Raw genomic sequence first — 19,014 nt, 5'->3', positions numbered from 1 at the left:
GAAGTTTTAAAAAATTCTTTAAAAAAACTTAAAATATAAATAAAAAATTAAATTAAATTAAAATAAAATAATTTTTAATAAATTTAATTTCAATAATTAATTAAGTCATAAAATTAATTTTACTAATTAATTAATTCTAACAAGTAGTTTGAAAAAAAAATATAATTAATTTCTTGAATTACAAATAAAAATATTCTAATTTTATATATTTTTATTGTCAAAAACATAAAAAATTTCAATTATTTGAAAAATCAATTATTTTAAATTATTTAAAAATATTAAAGAATTTTTTGAAAATAAATGTTATCCGTAATAAAAATAAATAACTTGTATAAAATTTAAACATTTTTAAACCTTTTCAATATTAAAAAATTTTTAATTTAAATAATGGAAATTATCAATTTTAATTTGTTTGAATTAGCAAAAATGCAATTTTCAAATTTTATCGGTTAACCGTTTGAATCGGTTATATTTTCATTTTTCTTAAATTTTTCACTTTTTTAACTTATTGTTAATCAACTTCAATTTTTTTATGTTTTATTATTCTTTAAAATTGATCAATTCCATTTGTAATTACTTTTAAGATAAGATAAATCAAAAAATTTCCATAAACTTAAAATTCTTTCAATTCCTGTTAAATTTTCTTCCAAATGTGTAAAGTTAGTACTAAAAACGCTCTAAGCTAGTCGTCGTCTGTAATGCAATTCAAAAATATTCTGCATTCTATCTGATTCCGTTTTTTTTCTTTGCCTCCATCTCCTGCAGTACCTGCGTCGTACTTAATCTACGACACAAAAACAACAACAACTGTCAGCGAGCGCAGCATTGCATTAAATGAAACGCGTGCTATTATTATTACTATTATATTTACTGCACTCGAGTGTATTCTGAATCAAGTTTTTTTTTGTGTTTTTCTTATTATTATTACTCTATGCATTTTATATTATTATTTTTTTTTTGTTTCTTTTAAATAATAATAATAAACAAAGTGAATAAAATATGTATACGGTTTGTCCATTAGCTCGTCGTCGATCGTATAGTACCAATAATAATAATAATCTCAAAATGTATGTAGGTGGAAAAACGCTTTAAAATTTATGTTTCAATTTATTCCTGTGAGTGTGTATGTGTCGTCAATGCAATTTTGCACTGTCCATACCAAAAATATTTTTGCAACTACGTCGATGACTGCATGACTTATAATAATCATTGTTAAAATACTATACGGAGCTAAACTATTTTTAAAATGTACAAATTCCTATTAAAAACGTGCGGTAGTTAGTGTATATGCGATGGTGTTAAGAAAACATACCAAAGTAACACTCTTCAACAATTTTACTATAATAATTTATGACGTATGCTGCATGGCGTGTACATGATCTCCGTTGCACATTATTATTATTTTTTGTATTATTTTATAAAGTAAATCGAATGAATGCAAAAAATAACAGTTAAGCATTGTTGTTGTTGTTGTTGTTATAGCCTTGCATTATAGATAGATACTCTTCATTATTATCATTATCAAATGTATTTTATTTTATCTTTATAGGCGGTTGTTTTGAGATTTTCATTGTTTTTGTCTTCGGCGATAGCCAGACAACGCACGGTGAAATAGCTCTTGATTTATTTGATCTTTGTATTTTTTTTTGCATTAGATTCCTTTTCTCTTCTTAGGCGAACGAAAGAAATAGTAGTGAAAGAACAGCCAATTATGTAGAATGTTGTTGACTTTTTGAGGTGCAGATGCTGCGAAATGGTCCATTTAACACAGAAGATTGAAAATAGTTTCAATAAACAACCATCAATTTGCGAATAAAATAACAAACACAATCTTAGCAAAACATTTATTATTATTATCTTAAATTATTATGCTGCAGTATTTTTTAATGAAAAAAAAAATTGATATTAAAAAATACATAAAAATTTATCAATCAACGAAAAAATTAAATATATATGTTCAATTAATTCTGCTTTGAGAGAGGAACAACTGATAGCGGCGACGTCTTGGATGCATCGCTATTTATTTATTTTTAAGCTTTTGAGATGCGCATATTATCTCATATTAAGACGATATTAATATTAATAACAGCCAAAGATGCGTTAATAAAAATAAAATTAAAAATAAGAAAAATCATATGCATATAAAGAGTATATTAAATATTTATTTCAAAGGTTATACATTTTTGCTCATAAAATGATAAAAATAACAAATATGTATAATAGTGTCTTGCGTATGCCGCGTAAAGATATATATCTACAATACGGCGATTCATACAGGTATGTTTACAGGTTTGCGGTCACTCACTCAATTTTTTTTCTTTAAATATTTATACCTATATATTTTTATATATGTATAAAGTATATCCACATCTTTTTTTTTTTGAAAAGCTACTTACATTCGCATATGTTTTGTACATTTACTTTATTTTATATACAAAATAACCAAGTACACGTATAAGTTTATATATGTACAGGGGGTTCAACTTTTTTTTACAGGAGAAGTTGGAGAGATAGTTTTTGATAAGGATATATGTGAGTAACTTTCGACTCCAAGGATCAATAGTTCATTATAGGTAAGATCTTCTTTCATAATTTTATTTTAAAAATTTTTCTTTTAATTAATTTTGATCAAATTTTTGTTTTAGGAATCAATATCAAAAATAATCAATTTATCAAATAATTTAACAATCAAAAAAAATTACAGTCTCTCAAAAATTAAATTAAATTAAAATTGACGGGATGTTTAACGGCGGCATATCGTTGACAAGAATTACAGAATTTTTCGGGGAATGCGGAAGGATCAAATCCCAAATCTGCTTTCATCTCGCTCTCGCTACCCTTCTGCCATTAGAAATGGAGGGGTTAGGGCTAAAATCAGTCATTATTGCGACAGGACTTCTAATTGTAACAAATCGCTTACTTCAAATGGCTCAACGTCTCTACCAGAATATGTCGCTCAACGTTTGTGAAGAGGAAATGTTATATAACATCTTGACATGAAGGCGTTGGTTGAAACTTTAAAAAACTCTTATACAAGTATATTGTTGCAATTGTGAGCATCAATAAGCAAGGTCAATAATCAGAGAGGACACACTTCGCGCGCATTGGGACCTTTTTGGTCCAAGTCGATGACTTTATAAATTCAAGTTACCAAATCTGGCATCGAATTTTACGATGGAAAGCTTAAAAATTGTGAAAAAATTAAGATTTACAAAGAACCGAGACTAAAGGTCGAAAGTGAAGCGGCATTTTACATAAGTCAAAATGAAAATAACTATAGAATATATTCAGTTTTAATTTAGAAAAAAACAACATACTTGAACAAGTCAAGTCGAGTTTTAGTAATCGCAATAGTTTTTTTCATTGCATCTCTAACAACATAAGGAGAATTATCGATGACAGAAGAAATAGAAGCTCTTTCCCAAAACTAATTGTGCGTTCAACAAGAAAAAACTTTTAACAAGTTGAGTTTAAGTAATCACAATACGGTTTTCTTATGATAAATCTCTAAAAGAAAAAAATAATTTAACAAAAAATAAAAGAAAAATTATTTGAGATTCTCGAAAAAAGAAGAATAATCATTGTGCCTTCAGAATAAAATTTCACAAATTTCGACAAAACAAAACAAGATAAGTTATTTATCGGATAAAATCATTCTTCTAAGAAAAACTCTTGATCCAAAATTGAATGAACACCCTGTACCTACAAACACACAGCAAAAAGAGCTCAAAAGGTAGAACATATACTACATGAACGATACGCGGATAATAAATATAATAACAGATATATATTATATATATATATATAAAATAAAATGTACATGGCCTGGCCAACAATTTCTTAAACAATTTCCAGTATTAGTTTGACTACCAACATGATCATACCTGAAAATGGTTTTCGGAAAATATTAATAAAAGTTCTTTAGAAAGGTTTTTGTTACAAAGTGTTAGAAAATATCAGAACTTTTTTTTACATAGACTTATAGTGACAAAAAAAAGTTCAACTTGTAATAAATTTATTTTTTTTTAAATTTCTTACATATGTGTTTAAAATTCGTTAACGCTATTTTTGTCACACATGTTTTAAAAATAAATCGAAAAAAGTATTTTTAGTAAGGAAATCCCAAAATATTTATTTCAATGAAAAAATAAAAAAAAACACCTTTCAAGTTTTTTTTTTTAAATTTATTATTATTATTAATATTTTTTGTCAACTTTTGTGACAAGTCTTGAAATAAAAAAAAAAATGTTATTAATTATTTTTTTTTTCATGAATTAAAAGTAAATTATATAATTAAAATAAAAATGTTCTCAGAAGAAAAAGACTTAAACGACTGTATAATTCTCAAATGCATAACCATCAAATATTATTAATGCTAATAATGATGATGATGATAATGATAGTAAATATATATAAAAATAAACATTCATGCACAGATTTATATTGACACTGAAATGGAATTCATACACAATTTTTCTTCTGCTGCATCTTCATGATAATAATAATAATAATAAACGCATCTAACTTGGAATGTGCAAATATCTCGCGCGTTCATTTAAATAAATAGATGAATAGTAAAAATAAACATTACACACCAGTAAATTGTGACGGCAGATATATCATTTACACGGCGTGTTACGTTTTAATGAGTGAAGTGCAGATATTTTTAAAATAAATAAATAATAAAAATTAACATCTTTCCTTTCCTCTCTGCGCCACATAAATGCGATTCCGTTCGCGCCACGTACGTGTCTGTGTAATATGTTAATATTCGCATTTAATTCTTGTTGTTACATAATAATAATTATTATATTGCTTTGATCTACATTCTTTACGTTATTTATTTATCTTTTTTTTCTTCCTCATTTTTCTCTTCTCGCAGAAAGTGACAAAAGAACAAAATCAAATAAAAACTTGGAAAAATTAAATAAAATATGGTGAATATAAAATAGTTTATGAAAAAAACATAAAAAAGGACAAAACTAGTTAATAAAATTTTTACGAGTGCACAATATTAAATATTATTAATATTAATAAAAATAATATTAAAAAAAGTTACAAAAAATAAAATTAATAAAAAAAATATCTTGAAAATGCATGATATGCAGAGTGGTATGGTACAGAAACCTGAAGCGTAAATATACGTGTTAGTGTAAAGTAAAGGGAAAATGTTGAATATATGTTTAATAAATAACTGTTATATTACTGCGCTGATCATTATCATCTTTTTGTTCGGATGCATCAGTTTTACAGAAGGTAAGGAAAAGAAGTTTCTTGAAATTTTTTGTTAGAAATTCGTGGATTTTAATAGAATAACTTCAAAAAATATTCTTTAAAGCTTATAAAATTATATTTACGAATTTTTTATTAAAATTAATTAAATATTTCATTATTTCACATTTTATTTTTATTTTTATAAAAAAATTTATTTAATTTTTATTTAAAAAAATATTTTATTTTTTAAAAAATTAAAAAAAAATTAATAAATTTTATAAAATAGGTACATTTTTTAAAAAATTAATAATTTATTAATTTATTAAAAAATTTTAATTCAACAAATAATTTATTAAAGTTGTACAAAAATTAAAATAATTCTCAAAATCATAAAAATTTTTTATTTGATTTTTAATGAAAAGTTGACATATCAAAGATTTTCCTTATTACTCGTATTAAAAATTATTACTCAATATAAAAAATATAAAAAAAAATATTATTTTTGAATATAAAAATATTTATTAAAAATAAGGTTTATATATTTTTTGTATTTTTTAAAAAATTTCAATAAAAAAATATATTTATCAAATTTCAAAATTTGATTCGAAAATATTTCTTCATTAAATAAATTAAAATAATTTTTTTAAAATAAAATAAAAAATAAAGAACTTAAAATTTTATATAGTAAAAATATATATAATTAAATTATAACTTTAAAATTTGGGTGAATAAAAATTTTTTACAAATTTTTTATGAATTTAAAAAAAAATTAAAAAAATAGAAACTTAATTTAATTAGAAAATTTAAAAAATTAAAATAATATTTTTTTAAATAAAATAAAATATAAAATAAAAAAAAATTTTTAATTTATTTTTAATTAAAAAAATATTATTTAATTAAATATTTAATTAAAAAAATAATTTTCTTAAATTTTTAAAAATAATAATTTTTTAAAAAATTATTTTCTGCTCAATTTAAAAAATATAAAATATTCAAGAAATGTACAAAGAAAAAAATCAACCACAAAAATTCTCTCTGATTAATTTATTATATTATTCATCTCTAAATTCCCGAGAAATCCATTAATTTTATTTTAAATTCTCAAAATTTTCAGTGACAAATCACACTCAGTTCACCTCAAAAATGTCAAGAAAAAACCTCGCGAAACTATTTTTTGCATCTCAAATTAATTTCTGGCATCAAATCGCACTTTTGCTCATTAAATCAAAAGGTCGCTGCTGGGCGTGCGAATATAATTTCCACTTCCCAGCAACAAATTGATCTCTAACTATCTATCATTAGTGCCTCAATTACATGGCAATACATCGCGACGCTTCTGAATTACTCTATTACATCCATTCGCGTTGCTTAATGAGCATCTTGATGACATGATGGACATCTATCATTATCGTCGTTAATGCGCAGCGAAAGACACTCGCGGAGCTATAATTAACGACCTACCACAATTATTCCTTTTTGCATCAAACGACGATGGTCCATATCGGGAAACAGTCGACGCGCGCAAATTAGTGTGCGCTAGTAAATCATTCCTCACACTAATTAACTTGTAAAGTTTCCACGTTATTTGTTGCATTTTAAGTGCAAGACCACACAAACATGCGGTTTGCTTCGCTATGAGTGGGAACCTTGTTGTTGTTATTAATTATGATACGCATCTTTATTATTATTTATTTGTTGCGAGAGACAAAAGAAGAAAAATAAAACTAGTCACTCGGAAAATTTATAATAAGCAATTATTTTTATTATGCTGCCGACAACACGACGACGACGACGACAACGACGACTCGAGATCACAATCGTAGATAATTGCAACATGTGTATCTTTGCGAATATCACTCTCTGACCGCAAATGTGGGATATCACATACTGTTTTGTCATATGAGATGACAACAATGTTGTTCTTGTCTCCGCCGCCGTGTGTAGGTCGGGAATTTATTAAAACATGTCTCTTTTGCTCTTTTTTTTCTGCTTCATCTTTTGCTCTTCTCGGGATGACAGGCATGTCGGGCACAGTGTTTCCCGTTGAAAGGGTTTTTGATTTTTATTTACTTGAAGGAACATCGTGTTTCAATGTTTTTCATTGAGTTTTAATTAGCACGAGGATTCAATGGGTTTTAATTAATTTTTATGATGTTCATCTTTGTTTTGAAATCTGTAAGAAAAATCGTAAATTTAAATAATATTTTATTATTTTTTATTTATTTAATTTTATTAAAAATATAAAAATTCATGCAAATTTTATATTTTTTCAATAAATTAATATTAAATTATAAAAAAAATATTAAATTAAAAATAAAAAAAAATATTAAAAATATGGAAATTCCTAAAATTTGGAAATTTTGCTAAAAAAAATTAAATTTCTTAATTTCTATATTTTTAGTTATTTTTAATTTAATTTTATTATTTTTAAAAAATTTAAGATATTTTTAAAAAATTCTAAAAATATTTAGAATATGTAATATGTATGTTAATATGTTTTATTTTTTTAATTCAAGTTTTTTAAATATTAAAATTTATTTTTTTAAAAATTTAGAAATTTGTTTAATTATTATAGAATAAAAAAATTTTACGTTAGTACTTAATATTTAATAAAAATTGTTTAATATCTTCCAACGTAAAATTTTTAATTATTTATTTTTTTAATTTAATTTACTTAATTTATTTTAAAGTTATTAAACTTTTTACATTGTAAATTTTTCTTATTAATATTTCATTTTATTATTTTTTAAAATTTTCAACAAAATCCAAAGATAATATTTAAATAAAATTTTTTAAAATATTTTTTAATTTTATAATGATTTTTCAATAAAAATTTCTTAATCAAAAAATATTCTGAGAAATTTTTTTTTAAATTTTCTCTTTTTTTTACTTTTAATCAAAGCTCATTTTTAACATCTTGAATTTTTTACTAAAGTTAAAGAAAATTAATTAAAATTTAATTTTTTTTAAATATTGAGTAATATTATAAAATTTGTATAATATTTTTTATTAATTTTTATTATTTAATTATTTTTATTTAAAAATATAAAATTATTAGAAAAATTATTAATTAATAAAATAATATAAATTTTTTTATCATCAAGCTTTACAAAATTTCATTATTAATTTTTGAATAATTTTTATGTTTTTCTTACCAATACCTATTAAAAAAATATTTTAAAATTTATTATTCAAAAACTTTTCAAAATAAATATTAAAATATTTAAAAAATAAATTTAAATTTGTTAATTTATTTTTTATTGCAATTATATTTTAATTATTACAAATTAAATTATTCAAAAAAATTAAAAAAAATTTAATATTTAAATTTTTTTTTAATATTTTAATTTTTTAAAAATATTTTTATATCTGAGATTAAATAAAATATTTTAATATTTAAAATTTAAAGAAAATGTCTAAATTTATTGAAAAATATTCTAAAATTACCTCCTTAAAAAATTACAAAGCCTCGTTTTTGTCACAACTCTGTCTCTCCGCATGATCACAATCGCAGGGAATGTCAAAGATTTCCGTGATGATGGGCAAAATTGCAACAAAATTCACATAAAACAACAAACGCAGCAATAAAACACAACAAAATAATTGAAATATTATATAAGCAAAGCAAACAAAACACAAACACTCAACTTGTTCTTAATTGATTCTAGTTCGCAGTAGACAATGTGTAATAATTGCAATGCTACAAAAAAAAAAGCGAAAAATACGTGCGAGAACTTTGCAAGATCACCTTGCACGTTGCCGTGCCCCTTTAATTGTTCTCAGTGTGCATAGCGTCTCGAAATTTATGCGTGCATGCACGTAATTTATCGTCGTCGTCTTCGTCGTTGTCAGGCAGGTAGGTCGATATTTTATTATAATGAGCAGCAACAGGCAGCGGTAACACGTGTGATTTTATTTATGCGGAAAGAACAAATTCATTCATCGAATGTCGAACGATGCGAGAGAGAGACAGAGGAGAATTACTTTGTACTTTTTAACTATAATTACCTTGCAAGTAACCAATCAATTGAACAACCTGTTGCATTAAAATTTAATGTTAAAAAGGGTAATTGTTTCAAGTTTCAAATGACTTTTAATGGGTCACTTCTTTTCTTCGTTTTTTCTGCGTGATTTTTTTTTTCTGATTTTTGTCTAATCGAGTTCTTCCGTTTCGATTTTTTTTTGTTTTGCTTCAACAGGTGGTACGTGTTGGTTGAAGAAAATGGACGGAGGAAAATGCAACAATATTTTCACCAAAAATGTTCAGAAGGAGGAATGTTGTGCAGCGGGTCCTGATTTGGGATGGTCCGAAAACGATGTGAGTGATGCCGAATTGTTTTTCATGGTTGCACTCAATAGCGGGATTTCCTGTTCGTCCTGTGTTGGTAAGTGAATGCATTTTGAAGAAAAAACTCAAAAATTCCTAATGGGGTAATTTTGTAATTTGCATTGGGTCAAAAATTTAAAATGTGCATTGGGATAAAAATTTTAAATTTACGTTACTTTAATTTTTACGTTCTGTTAAAGTTATCATTTTTAAGAAGATTTTGAAGAAAATTTGAGAAAAAAATTAAATTAGAGAAATTTTAAAAATGTTCATTGGGTCAAAAAAAAATCAAAGTTTGATATGGGATGAAAACTCACAATATGCATTGGGTTACTTCACATGATTAAAATTATTTTTTAGTGAAGATTACGGTAAAAAATTTCAAAAAATGCAATCGGGAAAATTTTAGAATGTGAACTGGGTCAAATTTTTAAAATAGGCTTTGGGAAAAATTTGTAAAATGTAAACTGGGCTATGTTACTTATCATTCTAATGAAGATTTCGATAAAAAAAATTTTTTGAGAAACTTTAAAATGTACAATGGGCAAAAATTTGAAAATTTGCATTGGGACAAAACATAAAAATATGCATTAGGCTATTTTATCAAATTAAAATCCTCTCTCTGAGCAAAATAGAAGTTGAAGTTTTCAAAAATTAAACTTATTAGAATTTTCATAATGTGCATTGGGTCAAAAAATTTCAAATATGCTTTGGGAAAAATTTCAAAATGTGAACTGGGATAAAAATTTCAACTAAAAAATATTTTTTCTCGAATATCAGACAACTGTGCCACAGCAAAATGCGGCCCGAACAAACGTTGCGTCGTGCGTGACGGTCAACCAAAGTGCATTTGTGCCCCAATGTGCAAACAGAAGCACGTCAAGCACCCCAAACTGAACAGCGTGAAGGTGATAGGCTTCCACGACAACTTCAAGAGTGTCAAGAAGAAATCTCTCGTGACGGCGGTCGAACACGCAACAAGCCAAAACGAAACACCAAAAAGTGATAGCTATAGTAGGTTAGATACAAACACAAAAAACATTAGGCATAGACAGAAGAAGTTGCTGCAAAGTCGGTATCATCATCCGCGACACAAGCAGCACGGAATTGTCTACAACAGCGATGCCGCGAGCGAGGCAGTATTGAAAATGACTGAAAATAAAATTAGGATTAACACATTTTTACTCGATGAGCATGAACAAAGTACCAAAGCAACAGCAACAATCTCCAAAAATGACGTTCAAGTAAGAAATTTTCCTTAAAAATTAAAAAAAAAAAATAAATTGAATTTAAATTAAATTAAATTAAATTAAAATTTTTTAAATAAATAATTAAATTAAATTTTAAAAAATTAATTAAAATTTAATTTATTTAAAAAAAATTAATTTAATTAAAATTTAAAAATAATTATTAATTAAATTTTTAAAATAAATTAAATTTTTTTAAATAAATTAAAATTTATAAAAATTATATTTTAAAAATGCTTAAAATCCTCAAAAAAAATTTTAATTAAATTAAATTTTATTTTTTTTTAGATTAAAAACACTCAACAACGTTTCACGAGTCCTGTTTGCGGCACAGATGGCAGAACCTACAAGAACGAGTGTCAGTTGAAGAAACGAGCGTGTCGCAAAGAGACTCCATCCCTCACGACTGCCTATAAAGGATACTGTCAAAGTACGTTTTTCATCATTTTTCTAAAATTTCGTTCAAAAATTCACTTTTTTAATGAAAAATTTCAGCAACTTGTAAATTTGTCGAATGCCCCATCGGTCAACATTGCTTGGAAGACCAAAACGGGCATCCGCATTGCGTTTACTGCATCCGCCAATGTCACAACGATGGAAATTCCAGCAAGATCGTCTGTGGGGCGGATGGCAATACGTACAGCAATTTGTGCGAGCTGAAACAAAAATCTTGTCTCACGGGACATGCCATCCCCTTGGCTTACAAAGGCCCGTGTCAAGGTAAGTTTTGCCTCATTTTCGACTTTTTTTCGTTAAAAATCGGTGAAAAAAGTAAAAATCTTAATGTTTTTTAAACGGATACCGCAAATTTAGCGACCAGGTGTTATCATGCCTTGAGTGATGATGATGCACAAACACACAGACACACACAATCATAAACATTAAGCCTTCCTCTTGCTCCGCATCTTCTTATGCACGACGACGAAAACACATTTTTTAAACGTAAAATATACGACGCGCAATTAATTTTTATCTTTTTTAAACGCAATTACACCTGCAACGAAAATATTCCATTCCATACTTTTTTCTCTTACTTCATTGCATTTTTTGCTTCAAAAAATAAAAAAAAATAAAACCAAAAATTACCTAAAGTTAAAAAAAAATAAGTTTCTCGCGCGACGACGAACGACATAAAAAACATCAAATTTTTTTTTTTCGTTGGTTTCTATGGTTTTATTTTATTATTATTTTTATTACAACATTGCATTTTGTTTCAAAAAAAAAAAAAAAGAGTTTTATTTTTTGGAGGTACATGCATGCATGCAATAAGCGTGTATTTAGTACATTTTGCAAGCAATGAACTCACGTTGTTTATTTATTTATCTTATTGCACATTACATCGAGCAAGTGAGTGTATGCTATTGAATTGTAATGAATCCTCAATAAAAAAAAGAAAAGAATAAAAAAAAGTTTGTTGGTCGTCAATTTGTGTGTGTGTGACGTCTGTCGTGTTTTTTGATTGTTAAGAAGAGAATGTTTGATACTGATTTGGGAGGTAAAAGCGCTTTTCAGGATAAGAAATTATTATTAAAAAAATATTTTATCAGAAAAATTAATAAAAAAAATATTTTTATAAAATTTTGAAAGATTTTATTGAATTTTTTGTAAAATACATGATTAAAAATTATTTTTTTAAGAATATTAATTTAATTTTTAAATAATTTTTGACCATTTTTAGGAAAAAATCATAAAACTTTAAATTATAAATTCAAAAAAATACAAAAAAATCATAATCAAAAAATTTTTTATTAAAAATTTTTTTTTTAATATAATTTTCTTTCAAAATTTTTTCACATATTGATGAAATGAAAGAATAAATTGAAAAAATTAATTAAAAATAAAAAAAAATATTATTTGTTATTAATTATTATATTAATTGATAAAATTAGTGAATTTTTTTAATTCTTATCGAAGCGAATTTATTATACTTTAAATATGTTTTTTAAATTTATTTTTTTCTTATTTTAAAACTAAAATTAAAATTGAATTAAAAAAATTTAAATGAAACTAAAAATATATATTTTTTATTAGTTTTTGTATTAATTTATTATGAAAAAAAATAATTAAAAATTAACGAATAAAAATAAAATTAAACGAAAATAAATTGCAAAAAATAAATAAATTAAAATTAATAAAAATATTTTTAAAGATTTATCCTCGAAATGCGTTTTTATTTAAATTATTATTTTTTTTATTCATTTTTATTAATTTATTTATTTTTTTTAATTTTTTATACCAAGATAATAATAAATAATTAAAAAAAAAATAAATAATAAAAAAAATTATAAAAAAAATAATAAGAAATAATAATAATAGAACTTGAAAATAACTTAATTATTAATTTTTTTAATTTTAAATTTTTTTCTAATTAAAATTTTTAAAGTGTTTAAAATATTTATGTAGGTATATCATAAACTTTTATATAAAATTATTTAAAATTTTATTTTAATTAATTTTAAAAATTTTTTTAATTAAAAAAAACTATGTAATTAATTTTCTAACTAACAAATATTTTAATTAAACAGACAGACTTATTAAAACCCCAAAAACAGAAAAACCGCAATATAAAAAAAAAATATTCTCAAAGTTCATGTCTGACGAGTACCAAAAAAATAAAACAATTTCGTAATTTTTATGTGTTAATAAATTTTGTTTTAACGATTTTTATTTTATATTTTTTTTTTCTTGCATTAACCACTAAATGTAACTTTTATTACGACTGAAGGTTAAATGAAGGAGGAAATCATCACTTGTCCTTTTTTTTAAAAACAAACATTTTTTAAAATTATCTGAAGAAAAAAATTAAAAATCCAGACAAATATTTTATTTTATTAGAATGAGATATCATAAGTTATGCAAAAAAATAAAAATATTTAAAACTAAGTCACAACATTGTTGCTCTTTTTTCATATATGTTATAGATATATGTTAATATATTCAAGTAAATGTATAAAATTTATTATTATGTAAGAGAAGAAGAACATTTATTTATTCCTTTTTTGTATCTCGTTCATCATTTAAATAATATAGGAAGTAATAAGAGGGAATATAACTTGTTGATCTTCGTCTTTAGACTTCACTCTCGCCCAACGTAAGAGAACGAACGAAAACTAATATAATATGCGATAAATAACGAAGAAATGAAATAAAAAAAATATTTTTTTATTATTTATCTATCATGCAAATTTTTTTTTTCATAGATTTTTTTGTTTAGATTAAAAAAAAAATCAAAAGTATACTATAATAATAAATTAAAAAAATAATAATAAAAAAAAAATCATAGAAAAGTTCTATAACCGATTGTTAAATTGACCTTGGCAATGAAATTTATACAAAAAAGATTAATTTTGTGTTCTTTGGAACTTTTATTGACTCATGTTCGACTCATGTTAGATGAAATTTTAATTTTTTTTTTACAGAAAAATTTTTAGACAGATAATCACCGCGCGCACGTTTCTGCTTAAAAATGAAGAATCATCAAATTTCGCAAAGCAAAAAAAAAATAAAATAAATAATATTCGCGTTTATTGTTGTCATAAAAAAAATTGTTCAATAAATTGGTTGACTAAAGGTGTCAAAATATATATAATAATAATATTTTTGTCGTTCTTTATAAATATTTAAACATCGACAACGAGCGACGACGAGAGTAGTATAGGTTTAAAACCCAAAGGAAAGAAACACAAAAAAAAATAATAATAATAAAAATAACATGCAGACCGTCTAGACTTGTTAATGATTTGACTGCATTTTTTATTTATACATATGTGTAGTAAGGAGGTATTTAACAATATCATTCATAATATACTTATACGGACGACGTCGCTTGGCTACACATTCATTTTTGTGCATCAATTTTTCTTGAATGAAATCACGTCGATCGTCGAGTGTGTGTGTGTGGCGTTTAAACATCTTCTTCTTCTCGCGGAGAACGGTGCGGATCAATAAATATGTATAAATTTGCGATGACGTTTGACTTTGTGCACGGAGTGTAAGGTGATGTCGCGCAAGATAAATTGTTTGTTTTTAATTTTTTTAACTATATATATCATATATATTTAAAATATATATAAAAATATACAAAAAAAAAATATTAAAAATTTATTTATTTAATATAATTATTATTTTAATTAATTATTTAAATTAATTTTATTAATTTTCATTTTTTTTATTATTATTATTTATATAAATATTATTTATTATTTCATTTATAAAATAATTTTTAATTAATTAGTTATTATTAAACCAGGCGGGATTACAAAAAATTCATAACCATTATGAATCATTCGTAGAACAAAAGTACGAATTCATATTCAAAAATACGTTCATAAACGTTCATAATATCATTTCATAATAAAACGGTAATATTCATTTTTAGAACAAAGTATTTTTGAATATACATTTTTTTAAATTTTGTTTAAAATGCATCAATTTTTAGAAACAAAAAAGTCAAAAAAATATGTTTACGTGTATTAAAAAAATTCTCTCAAAATTTAGGTAGATTTTGGGTGAATTTCTGTGATTCAAATCTTCGATTGTGGAAATTATTAGTCGTTTTCTGAAAAGCTAATTGCTATACCTACGATTTAGAGTTTTTTGAGACATTTTTTGAATTATTTGAAAAATTTTGTAACAATTGAAAGTTTTATAAAGGTAATCTCAGAAAAATAGCTGGAAGACAAACCCTTGAACACTCACATATTTAAAATTTATTTTACAAAACTTTGAAATTGTAAAAACTCACATTTTTAAATTTTATACTAAATGTGATTTTATATTAAAATTTTTTAAAATAGATTTTGAAATTAGTTGCTTGAGTAATTATTTAAAAATTTTAAAAAAATAATAATTTATTAAAATTTTGAACTATTTTTTCCGTATCTTACTTTTTTTTATAGAAAGTAATATTAAGATTTTACAAAAGTCGTTCAGAAAATTTTAAACTTTACTGAATCATTGTTAGCACTATTGATGAATCACACGAAAATTATGAATTATGAATATTATGAACGTTCATAATTCTCTCGTATACACGTACAAATTTACGTACACGCTGTAGTGTTCATAATGCGTTCATATTCAAAACTCGGGTATGAACGTTATTACCGAGGTAATATGAATTCATGAGTAATTTTCGTGATTCATAACTGAAACGATCTCGCCTGGTTATTAAAATATATTATTTATATATTTATTATATTAATTTTTTTTAAATATTTTTTTTTTAATTTTTTTTATAATTTAGGTATTTATTATTTTTTAAAAATAAAATGAATAAATTAATATAAAAATTATATATAAAATAATATTATAGAATTATAAAATAAAATTATTTTTTTATTTTATTTTTTTAAATATTATTTAATTAATTATTTTTAATTTATTTTTTTTACCGCATTTTTTATATTTTTTTTATTAATTTTTTTATTAATATAAATACCTATATAGTTGATATATGTATATCATATATACGTATAATATATATGTTATAATGAAGTGAGATGATAATAATTGTGTGAATCAATTATTTTTTTCGGCGAATGACGACGAAGTCAACAAGTGTCATCTTTTGTGTATTATTTATATTTATCGGCACGCGCTTAAACTTTTTTTTTTGTATTTATCATATATCGCTGGAATGTTGAACGGCGATTTTTGCTAAAAAAAAAAACCAGTAATTTTTTATTTTTTTTTTATTTTTTTCAGAGAATGCCAGCTGTGATAATATCAAATGTAAAGACAGACAAGTTTGCTTAACTGATTTAAAAACGAACAAGCCACGATGTGTCTCGTGCAGCTTTAAATGTCAGCGAAGGAGGAGACCACCGGTGATTAATTTTATTTTTTAATTTTCTTGTAATTTAAAACAATAAATGCAATTTTTATTGTTTTAACGTTAAATCTTAAGCGATCCTCTGTGAGGAATAAAAAAACGCCTACAACTCTTGTCTAGACGGAATTATCTAACTTTTTAAATTGAATTTCAGGGAGAAACCGCGAGTAACTCTAAAATTTGCGGTTACAACAACAAAACTTACAACTCATGGTGTCAAATGGTAAAGGACTCTTGCAACACTGGACTTTATATCGATGCGAGGCATTCCGGTGTTTGTGTTTGAAATTTCTTATAATATTACATTAATGTTATAAAAAAGATTTTTTTTAAAACAAAAATATTGAGAGAGAGAAAATAATTGAAATGACAATCAATAAAAATTTTTATTATATTTTATGATAATATATATGAATAATATTTAATATAATATAAATTAATTTATTTTTATGATAAATATTTAAAAAAATGAAGAAATTTAATTTAAAATTTATTTTAGTTGTAAATAGTTATTTATTTAACATTCATTTATGTAAAAAAAATAATGACTAATATATATTATTATTATTATTTTATAATGTTTAATAAATATTAAATTAATAAATAAAACATAATTATTCCATTTAATTTTTTTATTATCTTAAATTTTTTGACGAATAATGGTAAAATTTTAATAATTTTTTTACTTTAAAAATAATAAAAAATATTTTTGTAGAAAATTTTAATATTTTCTATGTTAACTTTTATCTAAAATATTGAGAAAAATGGTAAGTATTTAATTAATTTAAATAATAAATAAATAAAATGAAAAATTAAATAAAAAAATTTATTTTTAAATAATTAAATAATAAATAATTTATAATAAATAATTTTTTTATTTAATTAAAAATTATTTTTTTATTTATTTATTAAATAATTTTAATTTTATTTGTTCTTTTTTATAAAATAAAAAAATCAATTTAATTAATTTAAATCAATAAATTAATTTTATTGAAAATTTACAAATTTTAATATTTTTTATATTAAATTTTATCTAAAATATATGCTAAGAAAAATAATAAGTATTCAAAAAACATTAAAAAAATAAAAAATAATTAATTAAATATAAAAAAAAAATTAAAATTTATTTCAATTTAATTTTAATAAAAAAAAAAATAAACTTACCTTTTAATAAAAAATTTTCACTAAAAATTAAATTAAATAAAACACATCATTTTTTATTTTATATTTTATTATTTTTTTTATTTCATACATATTAATATTTGTTCTTAATTGTTATTTATTTAACAATGGAGTTGCATGTTACATTTTTTTATAAGATACGTGCTTACATATGTTTCATATCATTTTCAGTAAAATCAGATTTCCTTTTTAAAAGTTCAATCTATCAAAATGATATGAAATAGCATCTTTTCTACTCATCATTGCATAAAATGGTGTCTATTTGTGATAAAATTATACTCTATCAAGCTTTTTTTAAAATGACACATTTTTTTTCTTATAATTATTTTTTTTTATCTATTCTAATATTATTCCTATTTTATATATTTTTATAATATTATTATAATAATATTTTTTTTATTTTATTAAAATGAAAATCACCCGAGTTTCCCGTTTTTTTACGACGACGACACGACGATAACGATCACGAAAAATAAAAATAACGCGACGATAAAACGCGACGCGACCAGACCCCGGGGCTGGTTTTTTGTAACGTGTATAACTTATTAATTCGTTTGTTTCTTATTTTTTTGTTCATTATTATTATTTTTTTAGTACTTTTTTGTGTATTACATTATTGACATTTTATTTGCTTTTTTAAAAAAAAGTTTTAAAAATATTTTTTTAGTCTTCAACAAAATTTCTATTTAGGCTTTTAATATTTAATTTAAAAAATAAATGATACTTAGTTGGTATTTTTTTTATTTTAGGAAAAAAGTTTGTTTTGTTTAAAAATTATCAATTAAAAGTCTTGTAGTTTCTTCGTAAAATGATATTTTTGTCTTGAATATTTTTTTTTTCATTAAGTAATCCAGGCTTAATTTCTATTAGTTAACAGGACCGAAATAGTTTAATGGTGAAGGAAATTAAAAGTTGAGATATGAGACCAAACTGCATCGGTGAATTTTTAGTTGTTACTTTTTTATAATGTAATGTGACTCAATAAATAATCCATACTAAATTATATATAATAAATATAATAACACAATAGTTTCAATTGAAAACAAATCAATTTACGTAAAAAATTCGTTTAAAAATCAAGATAATATAACAATTCATATACATATATAATATAAGTAATAATTTATAAGAAAAATATTTTAATGCACAATCCAATCAGAAATGAATAATAATTTATATAACATATACTTTGATAATTGATTGATGATAAT

General features: G+C 23.0%; 1 protein-coding gene across 1 annotated transcript; it reads left to right on the top strand.

Annotated features, from left to right (window-relative positions):
• The first annotated feature begins 2,853 nt into the window (after positions 1-2,853).
• LOC134829026 (follistatin-A) lies at positions 2,854-16,988 on the top strand. The gene is made up of 7 exons (XM_063842019.1): positions 2,854-2,965; positions 9,414-9,599; positions 10,322-10,785; positions 11,077-11,218; positions 11,284-11,508; positions 16,495-16,616; positions 16,776-16,988. The coding sequence occupies exons 1-7, from the start codon at positions 2,854-2,856 to the stop codon at positions 16,905-16,907; spliced, it is 1,383 nt and encodes a 460-aa protein (XP_063698089.1). The 3' UTR covers positions 16,908-16,988.
• The last annotated feature ends 2,026 nt before the right edge of the window (positions 16,989-19,014 follow it).

This window comes from Culicoides brevitarsis, chromosome 2, assembly GCF_036172545.1.
Source record: "Culicoides brevitarsis isolate CSIRO-B50_1 chromosome 2, AGI_CSIRO_Cbre_v1, whole genome shotgun sequence".
Classification (NCBI taxonomy): domain Eukaryota; kingdom Metazoa; phylum Arthropoda; class Insecta; order Diptera; family Ceratopogonidae; genus Culicoides; species Culicoides brevitarsis.
The sequence above is the reverse complement of the archived record's forward strand: the minus strand, read 5'-3'. Positions and strand labels throughout refer to the sequence as shown.